Here is a 26,850-nt window from a genome sequence, read left to right as displayed (position 1 = left end):
AACCACATCAAGGTAGTGCCTCACTGGGGGATAAAACTTTTATTCATAAAACACGAAACTCAGTCAACTGAACACTCAAATTGACTGGCACTAATGGTTGACACGGGTTGCTGCCAGCATCCTAGGTATCAACCAGGTATCTCCATAAAATGTAAGATGTTCCAAGTAGCGCAGTTTTTTGTAGCTTTGTTGGAGTTATTGCAGGAAGCTGCAATTTCTTGATGTATTTTGCAAAGTTTTTGGACATAGTTCCCAGTGCCCCGATGACAATGGGTATCACTCTTACACGTTTCATCAAGGTAGTGCCTCACTGGGGGATGATGATGATGATGATGATGATATTAGAATGGAATGATTTATATTCCTTCCAGACAGCTGGCCATTTGCATTCTTTTGGAGAGTTTATCTGTGTCCTCAGAGTCACCTGAGTAGTGCAAATGGATGTGGAGCCTTCCTTCCCTTCCTCACCATCCAGTCAGAGCTGAAGAAGCTTCTTGGATGAGAAGCGAAATGACTTCAAAGAAAAACAAAGTCCAGTTGCCTCTTGAAAAAGCACCTTTGGGACAACCATGACCTGGATAACTGAGAATCTCCATAGACAACTGACATGAAATCTACTATATAGAAAAAAGCATAGTTAACAGGTAAAACCAACAGCAAAGCTAAACTTCAAAGTCCTCTGTTAACAGTCTATTATTGTATTTCTCTTGCAGAAAGTCCCCAGTGGCTTCTAATCTACCATAAGCCACCTCAATTGTTGCCTCTGGTCTGTCTAGGATCAAATATCCTCGACTGATTCTTAATAATAAGGCTTTTCCTTACAATTTTAACTGGGATCTTTCCCAACAATTGGATCCCATTCCCCAAAATCATAAATCTCTGTTGTGGATATCTCCACAGCATTTGTTGTTCAAAAAAACCACCTACAGGTTGAAACACAACATCTCTTAACATTTATTTTCCAGTTAGATATAATAAGTCCATTCCCCAATCTCCATCAATCATCTTAAAATAATTCATTTCATCCCTCATCAGTTCTGTCAACTTTGAGTCTTTCAAATCCATGATGCCCCTTTCAGTCTACTTCAACCATGAAGGGTCCTTGGTGCTCTCTGAGCTTGGTTGTTTTCTTGTAGACGTTTCATTACCCAAACTAGGTGACATCTTCAGTGCTAGTAAGGAGTGCTGTTTGCTGTCAGTTTATATTCTGGTGGCTTGCCTGTCAGTGTTGGTGGGGGTGGTCTTAGAAATTCTTTGATTGGGCTGTTTGCTGTTGGCTTCTCTGGCAGTTTCTTCTTCTTTTTTCTCATTTTACAATTAAGTATTTAAAAAGTAACATGGTGACTGGGTTAATCAATAGCTCAATAATATACATAAGTCTTTAGTATAAATCTCAAGTTACAACATCAAATATTTCCTCTCTTTTTCCCTTAATATCTACTATCTCATATTAGGCTAATACAGTTCTTATTATTATCAACTAAGTAAAAACATCTTTGTTACATTTATCAATAATTTTTAGCTTATACATATCTTAATTGTGTTTGCATTCAATCCTTATATACAATCAATGTCCTGTTATTGCTTTTATCCAAGCTTTAATTTCCCATCAATATTCAAATTAACATTTGTTATTTATGATTTCCAAGCATTTTATATTTAGGTAACCAAAGTTTCCCTTATATCAACTTCTTCCTTTCTCCCTTTTCATAGGTAAAGGTAAAGGTTCTCCGCACATGCGTGCTAGTCGTTTCCGACTCTAGGGGCCGGTGCTCATCTCCGTTTCAAAGCCAAAGAGCCAGCGCTTGTCCGAGGACGTCTCCGTGGTCATGTGGCCGGCATGACTAGACGCCAAAGGCGCACGGAACGCTGTTACCTTCCCACCGGAGTGGTCCCTATTTATCTACTTGCATTTTTATGTGCTTTCGAACTGCTAGGTTGGCAGAAGCTGGGAGGAGTAACAGGCGCTCACTCTGTTACGCGGCACTCGGGATTCGACCCACCAAACTGCCGACCTTCTGATCGACAAGCTCAGCGTCCTAACCCACTGAGCCACCGCGTCCCTACTCCCTTTTCATAACAAAGTCTAATATTCTAGATACACATCTTATCTATTTGAATATAGTCTTGTTCTGTTTTCTAAAAGTTATCTATTTTCCATCATATTAAACCATCTAATTAATAATACAGTATGCCCTCTAATAAGTCAAAACCATTATATGTGTTGTCTGGGTTAACCAATAAATCAGTAATATACGTATTTTTTTTAGTTTAGGTCTAATTATTGGAAGCTCAAATACTCCCTCTCTTTTTCTAGTAATATCTGTTATCTCATATAGGGCAAACAGAATTCTTATTTTCAACTAAGTAAAAAAGTTGTTGTTACATTTATCAATACTTTTTAGCCTATACATAAACTTTAATTTCCCATCAATATTTAAAAAAAGGAAAAAGAAAAAAGAAAAACACTGTTGTTTATGATTTCCAAATATTTTGTTAGGTGACCAAAGTTTCCTTTATCTCAACTTCTCCCTTTTTCCTTTTCATATCAAAGTATGATAGTCTTGTTACACATCTTACCTATTCAATTATAATGTTACTTTATTTTCTAAAAATTATCTATTTTTCACCATATTCAACCATCTAGTTAGTAATATAATATCCCCTCTAATAAATCAAAGCCATTATTTTCTTCAGCCTTACTCTGGCTTTCTTCCTTTGCCAACTAACCTTCCATGTCAGTGCCTTTGAATCATCAAATAGTTCTCCCTCTATTATTATATATATTATTTGGAATAAGAAAAATCATTTGATTGCAGGTTTTTTGGAAGAATGAGCCCATTGGTATTCATTAGATTGCCTCCCTATTACTCCAATTTCCCTTCAATCTTCCCTTCAATCTGTTCTTCTTTTCCTTCAAATTTCTTCTGATTTTTGTAAAAAGTCTTTTCCAGTTTCAATGTTGTCACTCCCTTTTCTGGCTGGGTCTGTTGATCAATTGGGTCCTCTGTCTTGGTGTTTAGTTGTTCCAATTTTCCTGTTATTTTCTGCATTGTTAGTTTTTTGGTTGTAGTAAAGATCTGGGTTTGTATATTTAAGCTGGCATCTTGTTCCTTTATGTTGCATCTTATTTTGTCAAAAGCTGAAAGGATGGTTTCATGTATTGATTTCAACATGGAAAGGATTTTTTCCTAATCTTCATCCATATTCTCTTAATAGTATGTTAAGTTGAAGACTTTAGAATCAAACATTAAAAATAGTTTTTTGTCTTTTATAGCTGCGTACGGGACATCTATTTCATGTGTTATAGGTGGCCTTTATGGTAGAAATTGTTTGTCAAGTAAGAGTTTATAGTCCAAGGTATTCCATCATCTTGTATACTAGCATATGCTTCTCATGTAAAGAAATAGGAAAGCAATTCCCCACGTATAGCTTTGAAAGTCAGTAAAAGTTTACATTCATAGTTCAAAAAGGCCAGATATGCCGCCCAGAAGTTCCTTCTTTTCAGCTGAGATTTTCACAGGTGGTAGCTGTCAAGGTCAAATAATTTTTTTTCTGGAGACTGGGCTTCAAGCCAAGTCTCTTTTAGACAATAACAAATTGTAATACCATACTTTGCCACAAGATGTCACCGACGCCGTTTAAAGCTTTTTAAGTCCAAATTTTTTATGATAGTTTTTCAAGTCTTATTTCTTTTTTTAGATAAAAAACAAACGTCTCCAATGAGAAAAGGAACACTTTTAGTCCCCAAGTTTCAAAATCACATACATCCAATTAGATTAAAATTGTTTTTATAGTTGCTCTGTTTCCCCTGGGTAGTTAGACGCCACTTTTCTTAGAGGGTGGGGTAGAAATTCCCTTCCCTCTCTCCTCACAGGGGCAAAAATACTTTGGGCAGCTTTTACAGGAAAAAATACTTAAAATCTTAAAGAGAGGATCAGATCTCACCCAGTTTCATCCGTGTTGCTTTAAAGGTGCTTGGTGGTGATTTTGACTTCGGCTGTCAGCAGCTTAGTGACGGGTCATATTGGTATGGCCGGTCTTTCCCCTGCTGGTTTGGAGGGCTTCCCCAGATCAAACGGAAGGGCCACCACCCTCTTGAAATCAAGCGGGGGTCCCCTCCTTGCTCGTCACCCCTACAGGGTGACTTTCAACCCTTTCCAGGGTCACCCAGTGGAACAAATTCGGATGCGAAAGACAGAGCTCGTCTTCCTGCGTCCGCGGTGCCACGATGGCAAACCAGAAGTCGGCTTCTCTGGCAGTTTCTTGATTGGGGTATTGTTTACTTGCTTGTTAGTCTGATGTTAACCTTGGAGTTAATCTATGCCAGACATGTCAAACACAAGGCCCGGGGGCCGGATCCAGACCGCAAAGTGGTTTCATGTGGCCCGCAAACCCATCCTGGAAACAGTGAGGGAATGGCCCCCACTGCCTTGGCCCCGGCCCAGGCCAACTGGGGGCCAATGTACAATTTTATGGTGGCCATCTATGCTGAAATACATTCAGTCTTAGCTCCACAAGGCTGACTGGAAACAGCGAGGGACCAGCCCCTGCCGCATCGGCACTGCCCCCTGGGCGCACGCTGGGGAGGTATCACCCTTTGTAAGGAATGAAGAAATGCACCATTGCCTGGAAGTGACCAGCACATGGCCCTGCCTACTTCGGGCAGGCTAGGGCCTGGGCAGCGTTGCGCTTCTCTTCAGATTCATGCCACCCGGCTCAGCCTCTCGGCACTGTGTGGAGAGCGCCCTGCTGCCTGCCAAAATTGGGCAGGCTGGGGCCTGGGCAGCATTGCGCAGGTAACATCGACTCTCATGCTGTTCATAGCATCCCCTCCCCAAGAGCCCACCACGCCAGATATGTGAAGTAGGCGAGGGCCATGTGCTGGCCACTTCCAGGCAATGGTGCATTTCTTCATTCCTCACAAAGTATGACACTTTCCCAGCTGCGTTCCTTGCCTGTTTTTCTCCCTCCCTAATCTCAAATATTTTCCCACCACTCTAGGAAGGAAGGAAGGAAGGAAGGAAGGAAGGAAGGAAGGAAGGAAGGAAGGAAGGAAGGAAGGAAGGAAGGAAGGAAGTGTTCTGTACCAGCCTGCTACCGGCCCTGCAGATAAGGCAGGGACAACCCCTTTTACAAGAAGGCAAGAGGCTGGAACTAAGCCTGCCAAATGTATTAACATAAAAACATAAACAGAGCAAAGAGAGCAAACACGAACCATGAAACAGGAACTATTCAAACCGTTGCCTTCAGCAAACCAGCCCTCCCACGCATTCCCCTTTAATACAGTTCAGGGTGTGGCTTCTCTCAGCCTCCTTCCGAGGTGCCCCATTGCCTTCCTCTGTTTACTCCTGATTTACTGCCTCCTGTGTCGGGTGTCCTTGAACAGGGCCAGCTGTGGGTCATCTTCATCCACGCTGTCAGGCTCACACAGCTGGGTCTGCGTCGTGAACAGGTGGGAGGGGCCTGGCTGAGGGCTCTCATCAGCAAGCTCTCCAACCCCCTCAGCAACCTCTCCAACACCCCCCTCCTCCTCCTCTGAATCATCCGACCCAAATGCCGAACCCACAGGATGACCCTGAATCACAACACTATCCCGCACCGCAGGACCCTTCCCCCGGGTCTGCCGATCCGGATGCGGTCGGGATGGAAATTGTTCATGAAAAGCGGTCACCAAAGCAGGGGCATGAACGGCGGTCGCGTCTTCCCAGGTGAACTCCTCTGGTCCGTAGCCTTTCCATTCAATCAGGTACTGGAAACGACCTTTCAGCCAACGGGAGTCCCTGATGCTGGCGACCTCGTACTCGGGGGTGCTGTCTCCATCACGAGGTCCTGATGGGGGAGGTTCCGCTGGGAGGAGTGGACAGGCCGGTTGCTCGGGGACCAACAGAGACTGATGAAAAACTGGGTGCACGCGCAGGGAACGTGGCAGAGTTAGGCGATAGGCGACCGGATTGATGACAGCCTCGATTGGGAACGGTCCTAAATATCGGTGATCTAACTTTCTCACCGGCCGTGTTGACGGTAGGTTCCTGGTGGACAACCAGACCTGATCTCCCACCGATAGTGGAGGCATATCCCGCCTTGACCGATGAGCAAACCTTTTGTAATCGGCCTTGGCCTTCTCTAACTGACGTCGCACCAATCGATGGATCGCCTGTAACTCTGCCATGAAGTCGTTCGCTGCCGGCTCCAGTGAGTCCACGGGAGAAAGGGGGAAAAACCGGGGGTGATATCCCACATTGGCCAAGAACGGTGTCATCTGTGTGGAGGTGTGCTGCGAATTGTTAAATGCAAACTCAGCTATGGCCAGATAGTCCACCCAATTGTTTTGCTGCAGATTGACGTAGCAGTGCAGATATTGTTCCAGGATACCGATGACCTTCTCGGTTCCCCTGTCAGTTTGAGGATGATGCGCGGACGAGAGGCAAATCTTGATATCCAATGCATGCATCAACTCCTGCCAGAAGCGGGCTGTAAACTGGGCCCCCCTATCAGAGACGACTCTATCAGGGAGGCCGTGCAGCTGAAACACCTGCTGAATGAACATACAACTAGTGGCGCGGGCTGACGGTAAGCCGCGACAGGGGATGAAGTGCGCCATCTTGGTCAGCATGTCCACCACCACATACACTGTTGTAAAACCAGAGGATGGGGGTAAATCCGACAAGAGGTCCATGGACACAGCCCCCCAGGGTCTTTTGGGTGTCGGCAGGGGCTGCAGTAATCCAGGCAGGGCCCCTGTTGCTGACTTGGCCTGCCTGCATGGGATGCAGGAGGTGACATAGGACTGGACGTCGTGTCGGACTCGGGGCCACCAGAAGGTACGGGAGACCAGGTTCAGGGTCTTGAACAGGCCAAAATGCCCTGCCGCCGGGTTATCGTGACACTGGCTAAGGATGAGTCCCCTGAGTGGCCCTCCCGGAACGTAGAGCCGGTCACGATAATACAAGAGTCCATCCGTGACCGTCCAAGGAGAATATGGCCCCACCTCCTCCTTCCGCTGAGCCACCCACACCTCCTGCTGCTGTGCCTCCCGGATCCGAGCCCGTATATCAACCGGCTCCCGCACCACAGCAAAAGACTCGACGGGGATCACTGTCCTGGGCAGAAGCTTGTCTTCCACTCGTGAATATTCGGGCTTCCTGGACAGAGCATCCGGTCTTTGATTGTGCCCACTAGGTATGTACCGAACTCGGAAGTCGAACCTCGCAAAGAAAAGAGACCACCGAATCTGGCGTTGGTTCAAATTCCGAGCGGTCTGCAGGCTTTCCAAATTCTTATGGTCCGTCCGGACCTCTATTTGATGCTGCGCTCCCTCCAGATGATGCCTCCAGGCCTCGAACGCCACTTTGATGGCCAGCAGCTCCTTCTCCCTGATTGTATAATTGCACTCCGAAGGGTTCAGTTTTCGTGAATGGTACGCGCAAGGGAAGAGGGTACCGCTGGGCGTCATTGCCTGGAGTAACACCGCCCCAATGGCAATGTCGGAGGCGTCCACCTCCACGACAAATGGCCGTTGCGGGTCGGGATGCTTCAAGATGGGCTCCTTCATGAAGGCTTCCTTCAAAGTCTGGAAAGCCCGTTGTTCTGGAGCATTCCACTGGAACCGAGTCTTCTTCTGCAGAAGCCGGGTGAGGGGGGTTGTCAAGGCAGCAAACCCAGGGATGAAAGTTCGGTAATAGTTGGTGAACCCAAGAAGTCGCTGAACATCCTTCACGTGACGCGGGGGTTGCCAACTCTGAAAAGACTCAACCTTACTCGGCTCCATGGCGATGCCCTCAGGAGAAATGCGATGACCCAGGAAATCGATGGTCACCCGGTAGAACTGGCACTTCTCCAACTTGGCAAACAGCCGATGTTCTCGGAGTCGCTGCAGGACCTGATGGAGATGCTGATGGTGCACCTCACGCGACGGTGAGTACATCAGGATGTCGTCCAAGTAGATCACGACAAACTGATCCAACAAATCCCGGAAAATGTCATTCATGAAATGCTGAAACACGGCGGGGGCGTTGGTCAGGCCAAACGGCATCACCGTGTACTCAAAATGTCCATAACGAGTACCAAACGCCATCTTCCACTCATCACCTGGCCGAACCCTGACGAGGTTGTAAGCTCCACGCAGGTCCAGTTTCGTGAAGATCTTAGCCTCCCGGAGTCGGTCCAAGAGTTCGGGGATGAGGGGCAGCGGGTAACGATTGCGCACCGTGATGGCGTTGAGTTTCCTATAATCGCAGCAAAGCCGCAATTCGCCCGACTTCTTTTTGACGAAGAGCACGGGTGCAGACACTGGCGAGGACGAGGGCCGGATGAAACTGCGAGCCAAATTCTTCTCCAGAAAGTCCCGCAATGCAGCCAACCCGGGGTCCAACATGGAGTACAAACGCCCCACTGGGAGAGGCGCATCAGAGACTAAATCAATGGGGCAGTCATAGGGCCTGTGCGGGGGTAATTGATCCGCCTCTGTCTCGCTGAACACATCAGCAAAGTCGGAGAGTTCGGGAGGCAAGGAAACCCCTGGGGAACCCTCCACCTGGCCGGCACAGAGATGGCGGGAGTCGTCCACGCACTGCAAGCTTGGGAAGGTGACCAGGTTCTGTGACCAATAGATCTGTGGGTCATGCGCCCGGAGCCACGCCAGTCCCAAGTCCACGGGGAAATGCAGATCTGAGGTGATATAGGACTGGATGGCCTCCACATGGGAACTGATGGCCATACATAATGGTTGTGTGGCGGCCGTAATTGGCCCAGACAGGAGCACTCGACCATCGATAGTCTCCACTAACATGGGCGGATCCAACGGGCACTGGGGAACAGCCCATTTGGCCACAAATGCTGAGTCCATAAAATTTGTGGTGGCCCCAGAGTCAATTAAGGCATGGACTGGAATCCCCTCTGGCTTGCCAGGAAGGATCAGATGTGCCTCCAATATCAGATGCCGTGGAGGTCCACAGGCAGCATCGGAAAGATGTCGCTCAGTGTTGTTGTGGGACGCCCGATCTATCACACCGTCTAGATCGGGCTCGGGGGGGTTCCCGACAGAAAAGTAGGGGACTTTCTCAGGGCAGACTCGGTCACTGATGCCCGCTGTCGCTTCTTTGGGCAAAAAGCAGCCAAATGCCCAGGGTCCCCGCAGTAAAAACACAACCCCCCCGATCGTCGTCTGTTCATTTCAGTCTCCGATAGACAAGACCTGGCGGCACCCAGCTCCATTGGCTCCTCCCTTTGAACTGGGGGCTCACGCACAACAGGGGCTGCAGGGGTCTGTGGGGTGGCACAGCGACTCCTTCACTGCTGCAACCGAGCATTGACAGAGATGGATCAGCAGTGATGGATCAGCCCATTCAGGTCTGAGGGAATATCCACACGGGCCAGCTCATCCAACATCTCCTCCGACAATCCATCCTGGAAGGCATCCACAAGCGCAGCCTCATTCCAGGCGGAATCCTGGCTAAGCAGCCGAAAATCGCTGATATAGCCCTGTAGGGGGCGTTGACCCTGCCTCAGAGCTTTCAGGCGTCGAGTAGCAGTCTGCGTCTTTATGGGGTCCTCATACATCAGACACATATGATCACAAAACCCCACAAAGTTGTCCAACAATGGACTAGGTTGAGCCAGCAGAGGCGTGACCCAACGAGCTGCATCACCCGAAAGAAGGCTTAACACAAACCCCACCTTATCCCGGTCAGTGGGGAAATCAGCTGCTCTCACGCTGATAAAGAGCTGGCATTGTCCCAGGAAAGCAGGAAACAATTCTGGATTGCCAGTAAATTTATCCGGCATCGCAACTTGGCATTTTCTCCTGGGTGGGGGTGATGGTGGGGGTGCAGCATGGACCTGAGCTTGCAATTGAGCCACCTGAGCTGCCAACAAAGTGAGTTGCTGGGCGAGCTGGGCATTCTCAGCACGTAGCTGCTCCATAATAATAGTAAGGGGTGGGAGGCTGAAGGCAAACTGTTCTGTATCAGCCTGCTACCGGCCCTTCAGAAAAGGCAGGGACAACCCCTTTTACAAGAAGGCAAGAGGCTGGAACTAAGCCTGCCAAATTTATTAACATAAAAACATAAACAGAGCAAAGAGAGCAAAGAGAGCAAACACGAACCATGAAACAGGAACTATTCAAACGGTTGCCTTCAGCAAACCAGCCCTCCCACGCATTCCCCTTTTATACAGTTCAGGGCGTGGCTTCTCTCTGCCTCCTTCCGAGGTGCCCCATTGCCTTCCTCTGTTTACTCCTGATTGACTGCCTCCTGCGTCGGGCGTCCTTGAACAGGGCCAGCTGTGGGTCATCTTCATCCACGCTGTCAGGCTCACACAGCTGGGTCTGCGTCGTGACCAGGTGGGAGGGGCCTGGCTGAGGGCTCTCATCAGCAAGCTCTTCAACCCCCTCAGCAACCTCTCCAACACCCCCCTCCTCCTCCTCTGAATCATCCGACCCAAATGCCGAACCCACAGGCTGACCCTGAATCACAACAGGAAGGAAGGAAGGAAGGAAGGAAGGAAGGAAGGAAGGAAGGAAGGAAGGAAGGAAGGAAGGAAGGAAGGAAGGAAAGGAAGGAAGGAAGGAAGGAAGGAAGGAAGGAAGGAAGGAAGGAAGGAAGGAAGGAAGGAAGGAAAGGAAGGAAGGAAGGAAGGAGAGGGAGGGTCTGAGGGAAGTCCTGCCTTAGACCTTCCCTGCTGCCCTTTTACCATCCCCTTGCCCCCTCCTCCTGGCCTATCTTGGGGGGTCTCCCATCCTATTGCTAAGGAAGCTTTGGATACAAAGCCAGGTCTCCTCACAAGGAGAGGGAATGGGCTTCTCTTTGAGACTTTGCCCTTGTACCCATCATGAGCAACCTGGCTAAGGAGAGCAAGCACAGCAGCAGCAGCCTTGAGGAGGAGGTAAGTGCAGCTGGGCGCCACCTTGGAGAAGTGGGGCTGGGCTTAGTGCCGTGGGTGCTTGAGGGCTGGGCTGGGCATTTGATCTCCGTGCCACCGTCCAGCCCCCCCTCCCCCCCTGAGAGGAACAGTGAGGCTCCTCCAGTGGACCATGCCTTGGCACTTGCCCTGGTCCCATCTCCTTCTGCCAGAAACCCTCAGATCTGTCCCACTCCTGCCCAGGCTCCCATAGGCACCCTTGATGCAAACGATATAGAGCTGGCCATGCCCACACAATAGGCCACATGCACTCCAGCCACACCCACCCACTAGGCCGTGCCCACCCTGGCCACACCCACCTGGCCCCCCAAGGGCAAACGCAGTGCTGATGTGGCCCTCAATGAAATTGAGTTTGACACCCCTGATCTATGCTGATCTGGGTGCTGATTGCTGGAAGACTAGAATATAAACTGACAGGAAACAGCACTCCTTACTAGCACTGATGATATTACCTAGTTTGGGTAATGAAACGTCTGCAAGAAAACAACCAAGCTCAGAGAGCACCAAAGACCCCTCATTTCAACCCTGAGCTACAAATATTCTCCTTTATTACTACACCAACCAACCTGCAGTTTTCAGACCAGACTCCTCCTTCTTCAAGTCTTCCAGCAGCAAATTAAATTCCAATCATTGGGTTGTAAATCTGGTTTAACTGCTGTTACTGTATTTGCATCTGAATATCATCTTTGGGTTGATTAGTACCATTGTTATTTTATCAAACTTTTTATCTAAATTTTCAATTTGAACTTGTAGGTTGAAAAGCATTTTTTCCCAAAGGGCTTTGTCCTTAAGTTGTTGCATTGTTTGCATTTATAATATAGCTGAAGACTCTTCTTTTTTTAAAGTTATAAGTTTCCACACAGTCTAGTATTTTTTGAATTATTTCTTCCTTTGATGGTCTTTCTTCATTTTTCCAATATTGTGTGAATATAATTCTTGTGGCTGTTGTCACATGCAAAATCAAATATACACTTTGTTTATCAAGCTTCTCTGGCATTATACCTAATAAAAAAGTTCAGGTTTAAAATCTATACATTTCCCCAATATCTTTTCTAGCCAGGTATGTATTTTTGTCCAGTATCTCTTTGCTTTTACACATGTCCACCGCACATGATAATACAGTAAGTACCTGATTTATAATTACATTTCCAACATTTATCTGACATATTTTTAAACATTTTTGCTAATCTTACTGGTGGCAAGTGCCATCTATAAAACATTTTGTATAGATTTTCTTTATAAGAGGTTGACGTCAATTTATAATTTCTTTCCCACAGGCTTTGCCATTTCTCTAAATCTATATTGTATTCAAAGTTCTTTACCTACAGTATGTTATCATTGTTTCTTTTCCTTGTTCATCTTCCATTTTCAAATTTAATAAAAAGTTATATGTTTTCTTAATTAGTTTTTCATCAGAGGTTAGTAATATCTGATCAAACAGAATCTGCTCTTTATAAAATCCATACACTTTAACATCTTTATCATATCTCACTTGTATTTGTAAATGTGACCACCATGATAGATCAGTACCCTGATTTTCCATCTCTCATGTAGATTTTAAGTTCCCTTCAGAATCGAGTATATCTTCATATGTTCATATTTTCTCAAGACTGACTAGATTTGGATGTACGAATGCTTCCATTGTTGAGAGCCATCCTGGAATTTTCAAATATATTTTACATTTTATTTTTCCCCATGTTAATAATAATGCATTTTTAATATAGTGGTTTTGAAAATATTTATGAATTTTATTTTTCCCATACCATAAGAAAGCATGCCAACTGAGTTGTAAGTCATGTCCCTCCAAATACAACAATCTTTTATTTCTGAGGGTTATCCATTCTTTTACTCATGTTAGCACTGATGCTTGATAATATAAAACCCACTCTGGCAAACCAAAACCTCCGTTTCCTTTAGCTTCTTGTAACATTTTCAATTTAATTCTAGCTTTCATTCCTTGGCAAATAAATTTTTGAATAAGAGAATTTAAGTCTTCAAAGATTTTTTTCTATAGTTTTATAGGTATCATTTGGAATAAAAACAGTATTTTTGGTAATATATTCATTTTCACCATAGCGATTCTTCCTAACATCGACAGTTGCAGATTTTTCCACTTTTCTAAGTCAAGTTTTATTTGGTTTAGTAGTTTTATATAGTTATCTTCTTTTATTGTTGAATATCTTTCTGTCAGGTATATTGTCAAGTATTTAAACTTTTTAACTAATTGTAGTTCTATTTTTTCTGACAATTTTTTTAATCTGTGAGATTTTTAACTATACTTTAGTTTTTCCTCTATTTATCTTCAGTCCTGCTATCTCTAGAAACTGTTCTATCTTTTCCAATAATTTAGGAATCATCTCTAAAGGTTCCTCTAGGATAAATACCAAGTCATCTGCAAATGCTTGCAACTTATAAGTTTCACCTTTTATTTCCATTCCTTTAATTTCTGAATCCTGTCTACAGGTGAAACTCGAAAAATTAGAATATCGTGCAAAAGTTCATTTATTTCAGTAATGCAACTTAAAAGGGGAAACTAATATATGAGATAGACTCATTACATGCAAAGCAAGATAGTTCAAGCCGTGATTTGTCATAATTGTGATGATTATGGCTTACAGCTCATGAAAACCCCAAATCCACAATCTCAGAAAATTAGAATATTGTGAAAAGGTGCAATATTGTAGGCTCAAAGTGTCCCACTCTAATCAGCTAATTAAGCCATAACACCTGCAAACGGTTCCTGAGCCTTTAAATGGTCTCTCAGTCTGGTTCAGTAGGAATCACAATCATGGGGAAGACTGCTGACCTGACAGTTGTGCAGAAAACCATCATTGACACCCTCCATAAGGAGGGAAAGCCTCAAAAGGTAATTGCAAAAGAAGTTGGATGTTCCCCAAGTGCTGTATCAAAGCACATTAATAGAAAGTTATGTGGAAGGGAAAAGTGTGGAAGAAAAAGGTGCACAAGCAGCAGGGATGACCGCAGCCTGGAGAGGATTGTCAGGAAAAGGCCATTCAAAAGTGTTGGGGACTTTCACAAGGACTGGACTGAGGCTGGAGTCAGTGCATGAAGAGCCACCACACACAGACGGATCCTGGACATGGGCTTCAAATGTCATATTCCTCTTGTCAAGCTGCTCCTGAACAACAAACAACGTCAGAAGCGTCTTACCTGGGCTAAAGAAAAACAGACCTGGTCTGTTGCTCAGTGGTCCAAAGTCCTCTTTTCTGATGAGAGCAACTTTTGCATCTCATTTGGAAACCAAGGACCCAGAGTCTGGAGGAAGAATGGAGAGGCACACACTGCAAGATGCTTGAAGTATAGTGTGAAGTTTCCACAGTCTGTGTTGATTTGGGGAGCCATGTCATCTGCTGGTGTTGGTCCACTGTGCTTCATTAAGTCCAGGGTCAATGCAGCCGTCTACCAGGAGATTTTGGAGCACTTCATGCTTCCTTCCACAGACGAGCTTTATGGGGATGCTGACTTCATTTTCCAGCAGGACCTGGCACCTGCCCACACTGTCAAAAGCACCAAAACCTGGTTCAATGTGCGTGGGATTACTGTGCTTGATTGGCCAGCAAACTCGCCTGACCTGAACCCCATAGAGAATCTATGGGGCATTGCCAAGAGAAAGATGAGAGACATGAGACCGAACAATGCAGAAGAGCTGAAGGCCGCTATTGAAGCATCCTGGTCTTCCATAACACCTCAGCAGTGCCACAGGCTGATAGCTTCCATGCCACACCGCACTGAGGCAGTAATTGCTACAAAAGGGGCCCAAACCAAGCACTGAGTACATATGCATGCTTATACTTTTCAGAGGTCCGATATTGTTCTATGTACACTCCTAATTCTAATTTTCTGAGATTGTGGATTTGGGGTTTTCATGAGCTGTACGCCATAATCATCACAATTATGACAAATCACGGCTTGAACTATCTTGCTTTGCATGTAATGAGACTATCTCATATATTAGTTTCCCCTTTTAAGTTGCATTACTGAAATAAATGAACTTTTGCACGATATTCTAATTTTTCGAGTTTCACCTGTAATGTTTCTATTTAAAACTTCCAAAGTTAAAATAAATAACAATGGGGATAGTGGACATCCTTGTCTTGTGCATGTTCTTATATTGAAATTCTCTGTATAATCTCCATTTACAATCATTTTCCTGTTTGTTTATGATATATTGTCTTAGTCATATTTATATTTTTTCCCCAAAATCCATTGTTTTTAGTTGTTGAATTGCCAAAAAACATTATCATATACCTTTTGGGCATCTAGAAATACTAATGTCAGTTGTTTCCCTGGATGCATTTCATAATATTCCAATATGTCCATTATAACTCTTAAATTATTTTTTTATTTGTCTCTGGTAAAAATCCGTTTTGGTCTGAATGTATAAATTCAGTCAGAAATCTCTTCAGTTTGTCAGCTATTATTAAAGTAAAGATTTTATAGTCCTCATTTAATAATGATATTGGTCTGTAGTTTTTTATCTGTGTCAAATCTGAATCCTCTTTTGGTATCAGAGTAATATTTGCTTCAGTCCATGTGTTTGGGAGTTTGGCCTCCAATAAGAGTATCTTGTAGGCATTTGTAAAACTTTTTCTCCTGTTTTTTAAGTTTGTAAGCTAGCCATCTTCCTGGTTTATTTGCATTTTCAAAAAAAATTGCTTTGCTCTTTTAATTTGTTGTGCCAATTTTTCTGATTCTATTAAATTTAATTTATGTTTTATTGTTTCCATTTGTCTTTTCAGTACTTTCTTTTGTGGATTTATTTGTAGTTCTAATTCCATTTTTTTATTCTTCCCTTAACAGCACACACACATTGTTGTCTTTTTTCTTTTTCGCCATGTATGTTATAGCTATACCTCGAAAATATGCTTTGGCTGTGTCCCATACATTTTGTAGTGTTGTATCTTCTTTTTTATTTTCTTTGAAAAAAAATCCATTTCTTTTGTTGCTAATTCTGTAAATTCTTTCTCTTTTAATATGGATTGGTTCAAAGTCCATCTTAATTTTTCCTGTATTCCTTTCCACGTCATTTTTAAAGGATTATGGTCTGCCCAAGTGCCTAATTCTATCTCAATTTCCTGCATATTGATTCTTAGTTCAGGCGTCATCAAAATCATGTCAATTCTGGACAACATTTATGACTATTTGAGTAAAATGTATATTGTAGTTTTTCTAAGTTTGTTTCTCTCCAAGTGTCTTTTACACCAATTTCCTCTATGATGTTGAAAAAAGTCTTAAGTAGTCTCTTTCTTCCTTGTTTTCCTGTTTTGCTACTTTTATAGTCTAGTGTCCCATCTACTCTTGTGTTAAAATCCCCTACTAGGCAAATATTTTGATATTCCATTTCTACTATTTTTCTATGAAGTTTTTGATAACATTCTTCTTGCTTATTGTTTGGTGCATATATTACTACCAAAAGTATCTGTTTTTAATTTTAAAATATTTCCACCATTACAATTCTTCTTTCTTCATCTGAATAAATCTTTTTAGAATCTATTGTCTCTTTAACATATACAGCTACTCCTCTTTTTTCTGTTGCACTGATGCATAGTAGAGTTTCCCAATTTTTGGACATTCCAAAAGTTTATAATATTGTTTTTTTATATGTGTCTCTTGCAGACAAATTATATCAATATTTAATTTCTGCAATTTTTTGAAGATTCTTTTCTTTTTTGAAGGAGAAATCAATCCGTTTATATTCACTGAAAAAAATCCATTTTCCTTCTTCATTTTGTTTACTTATATTTAGGTCTTGTCGATCTCATAGTCCTCTGCTCTCTTGCTGTTCCCTCACCCTCTTGTTCTGTCTTCTCTTTCTCTTCTTCTATTTGTATAGTTATTGCCTCTGTTGTTTGTTCTGTCTGTTTCTGGCCTTTTCTATCCTCTTGTTGGTATTGTGTTCTTTTTTCCAAGAATGCTCTATTTCTTACACCAAAGTCTTCTGAATATCATCTTTGGGTTGATTTGAAACCATTGTTATTTTATCAAACTTTTTATTTAAATTTTCAATTTGAACCTGTAGGTTGAAATGCATTTTTTCCCAAAGGGCTTTGTCCTTAAGTTGTTGCATTGTTTGCATTTATAATATAGATGAAGACTCTTCTGTCGCTGAGCTTTTACAGCCAGTAGTAAACAATTCCTCTCAATGACAGGGGAAGTACCATAACAAAATAACCTCAGAGAGCGTTGAGATAATCTTTTAAGTGAGAAAAAGGAGATTTCCATTGAAGATTAAAAAAAAATAAGATCAGAGCTTTTAAAAATTAATTAAATACAAAATCCCTGTAATGAAAATCTGCTACAAATGTAAATCAAATCAGGTCACTTTCACTACCCAGGAAAACACCACAGACTTCCATAGGGAGAAATCAAATATGATTTACAACAGCTAACAAAGTAGTAAAAGAAAGCACAAGAGTTCACTTTAAAATCCAGCAAGGGGTTAGAATAAATCATCATTCAACCAGTCAATTAACATGTAAAAGTAAAAATGAAAATGAAAAAGAAAATATCAAAATGTGCAGTTAAAACTGAGGTGTGCTTAAAACAAACAACAAGCTGAAAGGAAAACAGCTTCTAGCCACTCCTACTGATAACTGAAACCTTCAAGATTCCTCTTCTCAGATAGGTCCACTGTTGTCTGAGGGTCATCTAGGGTCATTCCTAGTAGCTCCCATTCGAATGTGGGGAGTGTGCTGCCAAAGAGCCAGCTTAGGTGGTGAAATCAGCTGTTTGTCAGCAGGAGAGAAAAATAACCCTGCTGCTCAGCATGCCATCTTTGGAGGACCTCAAAGTTGGATTCTGACTGGGCAGATCTAAGTAAGTTGCCCAGAATACAGATTCATGAGATCTTCTTGAGTGAGTTAGATTCTGTGAATCTCAAGGATGTGGACACAATCCTCCAATCTATCAGTCTGGCCATCAGTCTATTATGTCCCAGCCCCTTTGGGATTAGTAAGGTGGTAAGTAAGGCTGAGTCCATACAGTGGTATCAGTTTCTTTGAGGGAAGGTGGAGGTACTGCTGGCTTTGAAGGAGGCATTGGTGCACCCATCCTCAAAAGGCGATTGCTGGACCCCTCCATTCTGAATAACTACCAGTCAGTTTCCAATCTTCCTTTTAGAGAAAATTGTGGCAAAGGTGGTCAGATAGCAGCTGCAGAGGACCTTGGAGGAAATGGATTATCTAGACCTGTTTCAGGTCGGGGTATAGTACTGTTGTACTTGTTGATGATCTTCTGGCAAAGCTGGGATTGGAATGGTGCATCCATCTTTGTGCTCCTTGATCTCTAAGTGACTTGCAGTACCATATACCATGGTATCCTTCTGGACCAGCAACATGGGTTGAGATTGGGAAGGCACTGTGTTGCAGTGGATCAATCCTTCCTCAGTGGATGGTTTTAGTTGGTGTTGGTGGGAGAGATCATGCCCAGGACCCCTCACTTGATGGGTGCCTCAGGGCTTGACACACTCTCCCTTCCTCTTTAACATGTACATGAAACTGCTGCGTGAGGTCATCCATAATTTTGAGGTTCAGTATCATCCTTATATTGATGATACCCAGCTGTACATTTCAACCCTGGGTTATGCAGGTGAAGCTGCTGATGTACTGGCCCAGTGTCTGGAAGCTCTCTGGGTTTAGATGGGGAGGAATAGATTTTGTCTCAATCCTGACAAGATTGAGTGGTTGTGGTTGTTTAACCCCCTGGAGAAGGGATGTTTCCATAATTGATCTCATGTTCCAGAGCTTGAGAAAAGGACGGGAGAAGGTCTTCTGTTGCATGCCAGAAGCATGGGTCTTTGATAGCAGGCCAGTCTTCAAAAGGGTCCTCAGAGAATTGATCAGCTGGACAAGTTTGTAATGGAAAATAAGCTGTAACTCAGTAAGATCCATTGAGGGATGTAAAATGAATGTCAACATCATAAACAGTGCAACCAGCACATATCCTTCAGAACAGGCTTTATATAATTCCTATACTTTGCTGGCACCAACTGCAACTTTTGGATGCTTTTTATGGGTAGCCCTAGTACACATTTCAACAGTCAATTCAGAATGTGACCAAAAACCTCAGGCCACAAGCAATCAGCATTTGAGTTTCCAGCACCTTATCTTCTCCCAGTAACCCAGAAAGACATCCAAAAACAAAAGCAACATCAAAGAGACATCAAGTTGTAGTTGCTAGAAGTGGGGTTGGGTGTTGGATGAAGAAGACAAACATAAAGCAGATTGAAGGAATTTATCACTGTACTCAGAAACTGACACACATCACAAACAATGTAAGAAAAAACCCCTGTTTTTTACCTGTTTGTGAGCATGGTCATAGGAATTTATATGGTTGTCAAACTCCTGGTGTTTCTGATACTGCTTGTCACAGAGCTCACAGTAAAAATTGGCTCTAAGGTCTTCAAGTGCCTTGGCAATTGACTTTTCTTTGTCCACATAATTCTGCAATAGCAAAAGGAGATAAAAAAATGACCAGGGAAGGCTTTCATTAAAACATTTAGCTTCCTGGTGCAGGGTCTCAGGTTGCACACAGCTCCTGCACTCATTTTTGTACCTCTAGAGTAATTTTTAGCATGCTTTCAAATTTCAGTGGTGCAATTGCAGAAAATTGATGAAGCAGTTTCCCATTGTTTCAAGAAAGAATCCACCAAAAAAAACAGTTTTGTAGGCCTTAAGAAGTATGGTGTGACTTCTTACTTTACTTCATTAACCCCACCCACTAAAGATTACTACTCACACAAAAATATGAAATGTAAATCCCAGTTACCAGTCTACTTAGCTCACTGCTGAAATAACAAACATTAAACATTGTTAAATGGGCTCGGGACAGGGGTTGTTCCTCTGTCCTGGTCCTATTAGATCTCTCAGCGGCTTTTGATACCATCGACCATGGTATCCTACTGCGGCGTCTCAGGGGGTTGGGAGTGGGAGGCACCGTTTTACAGTGGTTCTCCTCCTATCTCCTGGGCCGTTCGCAGTCGGTGTTGACGGGAGGGCAGACATCTGCCCCAAGGCCTCTCATTTGTGGAGTTACTCAGGGGTCGGTTCTCTCGCCCCTCCTGTTCAACATCTATATGAAGCCGCTGGGTAAGATCATTCGTGATTTCGGGGTGGGGTATCATCAGTACGCTGATGATACCCAACTTTTTCTTTCCACCCCGAACTAACCCAGCGATGCCCTCGCCGTGATGTCCCGTTGCCTGGAGGCGGTCCAGGTCTGGATGGGTAGAAACAGGCTTCGTCTCAGTCCCGCCAAGACTGAGTGGCTGTGCATATCGGCATCTCGGGTCAACCAGACTACACCATCTCTAACGATGGGGGGTGAGGTGTTACCCCCCGTTGATAGGGCTCGCAACTTGGGCGTCCTCCTGGATTCACGACTCAATTTTGAAGACCATATAGGAGCCGTGACCAGGGGGGCTTTTGCCCAGGTTCGCCTGGTGCGCCAGTTGCGACCCTATCTGGACCGAGATGCCCTACGCACAGTCACTCATGCGCTCGTGACCTCCTGTTTAGACTACTGCAACGCTCTCTACATGGGGCTGCCCTTGAGGACCACTCGGAGGCTTCAGCTGGTGCAGAATGCGGCCGCGCGAGTTGTGATGGGGGTTTCCCCGATACTCCCATGTAACACCTCTACTCCGCGAGCTGCATTGGCTCCCGGTTGCCCTCCGGGTGAGATTCAAGGTGCTGGTGATGACCTATAAAGCCCTAAATGGCTTGGGTCCGGGATATCTGAGGGAACACCTGCTGCCGTCATCAAGCTCCCTTCGTCCAGTGCGCTCCCACAGGGAGGGTCTTCTCAGGGTGCCACTGGTAAGAGACTGCCGGCGGACGACACCCAGGGATAGGGCCTTCTCAGTGGGTGCGCCTGCCCTTTGGAACCAGCTGCCAGTGGAGCTGAGGACTGCCCCCGACCTCCGTTCATTCCGCCGGGACCTGAAGACCTGGCTCTTCGAGCTCTCTGGCCCAGGCTGAGAATTTTAATTTTAGTTTTAATCTTAATTTTAACTGGGGTTTTACTTATGCAGGGACGAATATAATTTTTTAATCTGTTTTTAACTTTTGTATCTTTGTTTTTTAATCACCCTGTAAAGCGCCCTGAGTCCTTCGGGAAAGGGCGGTATATAAATGTAATAAAATAAATAAATAAATAAATAAAATGTGTTTGATAGTAGTTCAGAGTACTTACAACCTATATTAGATCATCAACAAAGTAAGCATTTTGGAGGGGAAACTATAGTAGATTAATGTTAGCAGTGAGACTTGTACAGATGGTGATGGAGAAGAAAGTAACTGGATAAGATGCTCCTTACAGGATTCAAAGGAATGTCATCTGGGTTTGGCTAGAGAGTACAAAAAAAGAGTCTAAGACAACGCACTGCAGCCAGGTTGACGTGGATGGGTGGGCATGACAGGGTAGGCGCAGACAAGTGGGTATGGCTGGGCCAGCACAGATGACCATAGGGAAGGCATGGATGACTGGGTGCGGACAGGTGGTGTGGATGGGTGGATGCGGCTGGGTTGGCACGGAACAAGTTGCCCCAGCCAAGTGGACGTGGGGAGAACTCAATGCCTCATCAGCTCCTCACCTTCCCAAACTGCTGGCAGTCAAGCACGGAGCTGGGTGGCGCTTTGTCCCACCCCAGCACTGCAACCTGAAAGGGAGAGAAATCTGCAAACCCACCTGGAGCCCAGCAGTGGTTGATCCACCACCCCTGAGAACAAGTTCCCTTTCACCCTCTTCCTCCTCTTCCTCCAGCTGGACTGGAGGCTGTGAAGATCTGGATGGGGAGGAATCAGCTCCACCTCAATCCTGACTAAATGGAGGTTTCAGCCCACCTAGATCTCGAGAGCTGTCTTGTTTTATATCTTTCCCCAAGGGAGACAAAACCTCACCTTCTCTAGATCTTGCTGTCTATAGTTGTGGGAATGAAGAACTGAGCTTTCTCCATCATCCCCTGCAACTTCCAAATAAACAGAAGATCCGGGTGGGGAGATGCGTGAGCTACTTGGCCTCAGCCCAACAGCCATTGCGAAATGCAGTGGCAGAAAGTGAGTTTTTCTGGCTTTGGAGAGCAGTGCCCCTCACCTGCCCCTTCATTGGCTTGTCAGCAACTGGCTGCCAGGCAGAAATACCACAGCCCTAGGAGTGCTGGGTTGGACAAAGACTGTAGGAGTGACTCATGGGGTGCAAACTAAGTCGGGGGTCCTTTCAGATCATTTGTGGTGGGGAGAGGTTGAAAGCGCTCAAATCCCCAGCTGCATTAACAGCTCCACAATGATGCCGGTGCTCTTGTAACCTTACATGGATACAGGCAAAAAAAAGTGGGGAGGATTTTGACACCTTCCCCCTCAGGGCTGAGAGAAGATTTGCTTCCCTCCTGCCATCCTCCCCCCTTCTTAGAATTGCAACTTTGCACTGCCGCTGTGAGTTGTCCCATTGCAGTGATAGAAACCCCCTTAAGAATAGTTTTCCAATATGGGGAGGGAGACCCCGCCCCTTCTCTTCCCCCCAACTCTCAAATCCACTATTGTGTAGTGGGTCCGACGCAAGGAAGAGACGCCAGCCGGAGTACGTGTTCAGCTCTTTATTGGAAGGGGGTAGCATACTGAGGAATGAGGGTTACCTGGCCTCCTTAAATACCTAGCCAGGTAAGCGGACAGCCAATGGGGTTGGCCCTAGGTTTCCCGCTGAAACTAGGTTTCCCGCCAAAACCGTTCAGGCCAACGCCCCCTGGTGGCTGTTGCTATGCAGGTGCCTGCGTACATAACACCCCTCCCCCCTTAGAGAAGAACCACATAACACGATAAACAATTTGCAACTAGCTACATAACTATATACACTGTGTGTCCGATGTAAGTCAACTGTGTGGTGGTCACCTGCACACATAGTCCGCCAGGTAGGCAGGTGTCCTGTGGGGCCGGGTGGACTGTCTGGGCGTGGCTTGGCCCTGGGCTTGTGCAGCCGGTTCTTGAGGCCTCTGTGCTGGGTTGAGCAGAGCTGGGTTCAGGAGGCCCTCCTCCTCTGGTTCCTGTTCTGTGTTGTTTCCGGTTGGGCTGACCTCTCCTGGGGTGTGGCTTTCCTGTTGGGCGTGTGTGGTGCACTCAGGGACCCTTCCTCTGAGCTGGTCGATGTGCCGCCTTATGTGTCTGTCCCCCTCCACCCCCACGATGTAAGAGAGGGGTCCAGTTTTCTCAACCACTGTCCCCGTCACCCATGGATGCCCTGCCCCATAGTTCCTTGCCCAGACCAGGTCCCCCACATTGAGAACCCTGTGTGCTGGTGATGATTGTGATGCTGATGCTGATGGTGATGATGACGATGATGATGATGATGATGGTGGCCTATCCGTCTCTGCTGCTACTCGGTCTGGGTATAAATGGTCCAGCTTGGTGATGAGACGCCGTCCCCATCGCAGTTCCGCTGGGCTCTTCCCGGTAGCAACGCACGGTGTAGTGTGTTGGGCAAGTAGGAATTTGGCCAGTCTGTGATGCCAGTCCCCGCTGATGATGCGCCGGAGTGCGTCCTTGGTCGTCCTTACCATCCGTTCAGCTTGCCCGTTAGTCGATGGATGAAAGGGTGCGGAGGTGGCGTGCCTAATCCAATTCGCCTTCAAGAACGCCTGGAAATCAGTAGCGGTAAACTGGGGCCCGTTATCAGACACAATTACGTCATTGAGGCCGTGTGTGGCAAAGAGAGCTCTGAGCACCTGGATTGTCCTACCCGAGGTCATGTTGGGAACAGGGACTACCTCCAGCCACTTGGAGTGGCTGTCCACTACTACTAAGAACAGTTGGCCCTGAAAAAGCCCTGCATAGTCAATGTGGATGCGGGACCAGGGTGTGTGTGTGGCCTCCCACCTGTGTACGGGTGCGTGTGGCATCTCTGGCCTGGATCTCTGGCACGTGTAACAGGCATTGAACCGTTCCTCAATGTCCTTGTCCAGCCCTGGCCACCAGAGGGAGCTTCTGGCCAGTGCCTTCATCCTAACCACCCCCAGGTGTCCCTCATGTAAGGAGTCCAATACCTTGCCCCGGACTGCGGTGGGAATGATGACCCTGCTTCCCCAGAGGAGACAACCCCTGTGCGTAGAAAGCTCGTTGCGCCTGGTGAAATAGGCCTGGAACTCGGGCCCCGGGGACTTGTCCTGCCACCCTGTGCAAACCCATGAGTGTACCCTGCTCATGATGTTGTCAGTGTCTGTGTTGCTGGCAATGTCCCTGGCATGGAGTGGGGATTCCGGTAGCTCCTGCAGGGCTAGGATCTGTGTTGCTGGTGCCGGATCTGGTTCGGGGGTGTCAATGGGTAGCCAACTTAAGCCGTCTGCATGGCCCAGTGTTGTGATTCAGGGTCAGCCTGTGGGTTCGGCAGTTGGGTCGGATGACTCAGAGGAGGAGGAGGGGGGTGTTGAAGACCTTGCTGAGGGGGTTGAAGAGCTTGCTGATGAGAGCCCTCAGCCAGGCCCCTCCCACTTGGTCACCACGGAGACCCAGCTGTGTGAGCCTGACAGCGTGGATGAAGATGACCCACAGCTGGCCCTGTTCAAGGACGCCCAACACAGGAGGCAGTCAATTAGGAGTAAACAGAGGAAGGCAATGGGGCTTCTCGGAAGGAGGCAGAGAGAAGCCACGCCCTGAACTCCACATAAGGGAAATGTCTGGGAGGGCTGGTTTGCTGAAGGCAACCGCTTGGATAGTTCATGTTTCTTAAAGCTCCGGTTTCTTGGTTTGTCTTGTTCTGTTTGTTTTTGTAGTAATAAATTTGGCAGGCGTAATTCCAGCCTCTTGCTTTCTTGAAAAAGGGGTTGTCCCTGCCTTTTCTGCAGGGCCGGTAGCAGGCTGGTACAGAACAGTTTGCCTTCAGCCTCCCACCCCTTACTAATATTATGGAGCAGCTACGTGCTGAGAATGCCCAGCTCACCCAGCAACTCACTTTGCTGGCAGCTCAGGTGGCTCAACTGCAAGCTCAGGTTCATGCTGCACCCCCACCATCACCCCCACCCAGGAGAAAATGCCAAGTTGCGATGCCGGATAAATTTACAGGCACTCCAGAACTGTTTCCTGCTTTCCTGGGACAATGCCAGCTCTTTATCAGCGTGAGAGCAGCTGATTTCCCCACTGACCGGGATAAGGTGGGGTTTGTGTTAAGCCTTCTTTCGGGTGATGCAGCTCGTTGGGGCACGCCTCTGCTGGCTCAACCTAGCCCATTGTTGGACAACTTTGTGGGGTTTTGTGATCATATGCGTCTGATGTATGAGGACCCTATTAAGACGCAGACTGCTACTCGACGCCTGAAAGCTCTGAGGCAGGGTCATATATCGGCGATTTTCGGCTGCTTAGCCAGGATTCCGCCTGGAATGAGGCTGCGCTTGTGGATGCCTTCCAGGATGGATTGTCGGAGGAGATGTTGGATGAGCTGGCCCGTGTGGATATTCCCTCAGACCTGAATGGGCTGATCCATCACTGCTGATCCATCTCTGTCAATGCTCGGTTGCAGCAGTGAAGGAGTCGCTGTGCCACCCCACAGACCCCTGCAGCCCCTGTTGTGCGTGAGCCCCCAGTTCAAAGGGAGGAGCCAATGGAGCTGGGTGCCGCCAGGTCTCGTCTATCGGTGACTGAAATGAACAGACGACGATCAGGGGGGGTTGTGTTTTTACTGTGGGGACCCTGGGCATTTGGCTGTTTTTTGCCCAAAGAAGCGACAGCGGGCATCAGTGACTGAGTCTGCCCCGAGAAAGTCCCCTACTTTTCTGTCGGGAAACGCCCCGAGCCCGATCTAGACGGTGTGATAGATCGGGCGTCCCACAACAACACTGAGCGACGTCTTTCCGATGCTGCCTGTGGACCTCCACGGCATCTGATATTGGAGGCACGTCTGATCCTTCCTGGCAAGCCAGAGGGGGTTCCAGTCCATGCCTTAATTGACTCTGGGGCCACCACAAATTTTATGGACTCAGCATTTGTTGCCAAATGGGCTGTTCCCCAGTGCCCGGTGGATCCGCCCATGTTAGTGGAGACTATCGATGGTTGAGTGCTCCTGTCTGGGCCAATTACGGCCACCACACAACCATTATGTATGGCCATCAGTTCCCATGTGGAGGCCATCCAGTTCTATATCACCTCAGATCTGCATTTCCCCGTGGTCTTGGGACTGGCGTGGCTCCGGGCGCATGACCCACAGATCTATTGGTCACAGAACTTGGTCACCTTCCCAAGCTTGCAGTGCGTGGACCACTCCCGCCATATCTGTGCCAGCCAGGTGGAGGGTTCCCCAGGGGTTTCCTTGCCTCCCGAACTCTCCGAATTTGCTGATGTGTTCAGCGAGACAGAGGCGGATCAATTACCCCCGCACAGGCCCTATGACTGCCCCATTGATTTAGTCCCTGATGCGCCTCTCCCAGTGGGGCGTTTGTACTCCATGTCGGACCCCGAGTTGGGTGCATTGCGGGACTTTCTGGAGAAGAATTTGGCTCGCGGTTTCATCCGGCCCTCGTCCTCGCCAGTGTCTGCACCCGTGCTCTTCGTCAAAAAGAAGTCGGGTGAATTGCGGCTTTGCTGCGATTATAGGAAACTCAACGCCATCACGGTGCGCAATCGTTACCTGCTGCCCCTCATCTCCGAACTCTTGGACCGACTCCAGGAGGCTAAGATCTTCACGAAACTGGACCTGCGTGGAGCTTACAACCTCGTCAGGGTTCGGCCGGGTGATGAGTGGAAGACGACGTTTGGTACTCGCCATGGACATTTTGAGTACACAGTGATGCCGTTTGGCGTGACCAACGCCCCCGCCATGTTTCAGCATTTCATGAATGACATTTTCCGGGATTTGTTGGATCAGTTTGTCGTGATCTACTTGGATTACATCCTGATCTACTCCCCGTCGCGTGAGGTGCACCATCAGCATCTC

General features: G+C 46.4%; 1 protein-coding gene across 1 annotated transcript in view; it reads right to left on the bottom strand.

Annotated features, from left to right (window-relative positions):
• Positions 1–26,850, bottom strand: part of LOC310648252 (G patch domain-containing protein 8-like) — a 388,081-nt gene that overhangs the window by 41,846 nt on the left and 319,385 nt on the right. Inside the window, exon 5 of the mRNA XM_083375995.1 lies at positions 19,239–19,382. Within this exon, the coding sequence (XP_083232121.1) occupies positions 19,239–19,382 (144 nt within the window). The remainder of the gene's footprint in view (positions 1–19,238; positions 19,383–26,850) is intronic.

Source organism: Vipera ursinii (assembly GCF_947247035.1).
Source record: "Vipera ursinii genome assembly, chromosome: W".
In the NCBI taxonomy this organism is placed as follows: domain Eukaryota; kingdom Metazoa; phylum Chordata; class Lepidosauria; order Squamata; family Viperidae; genus Vipera; species Vipera ursinii.
This window is presented reverse-complemented; position numbering and strand designations above follow the sequence as displayed.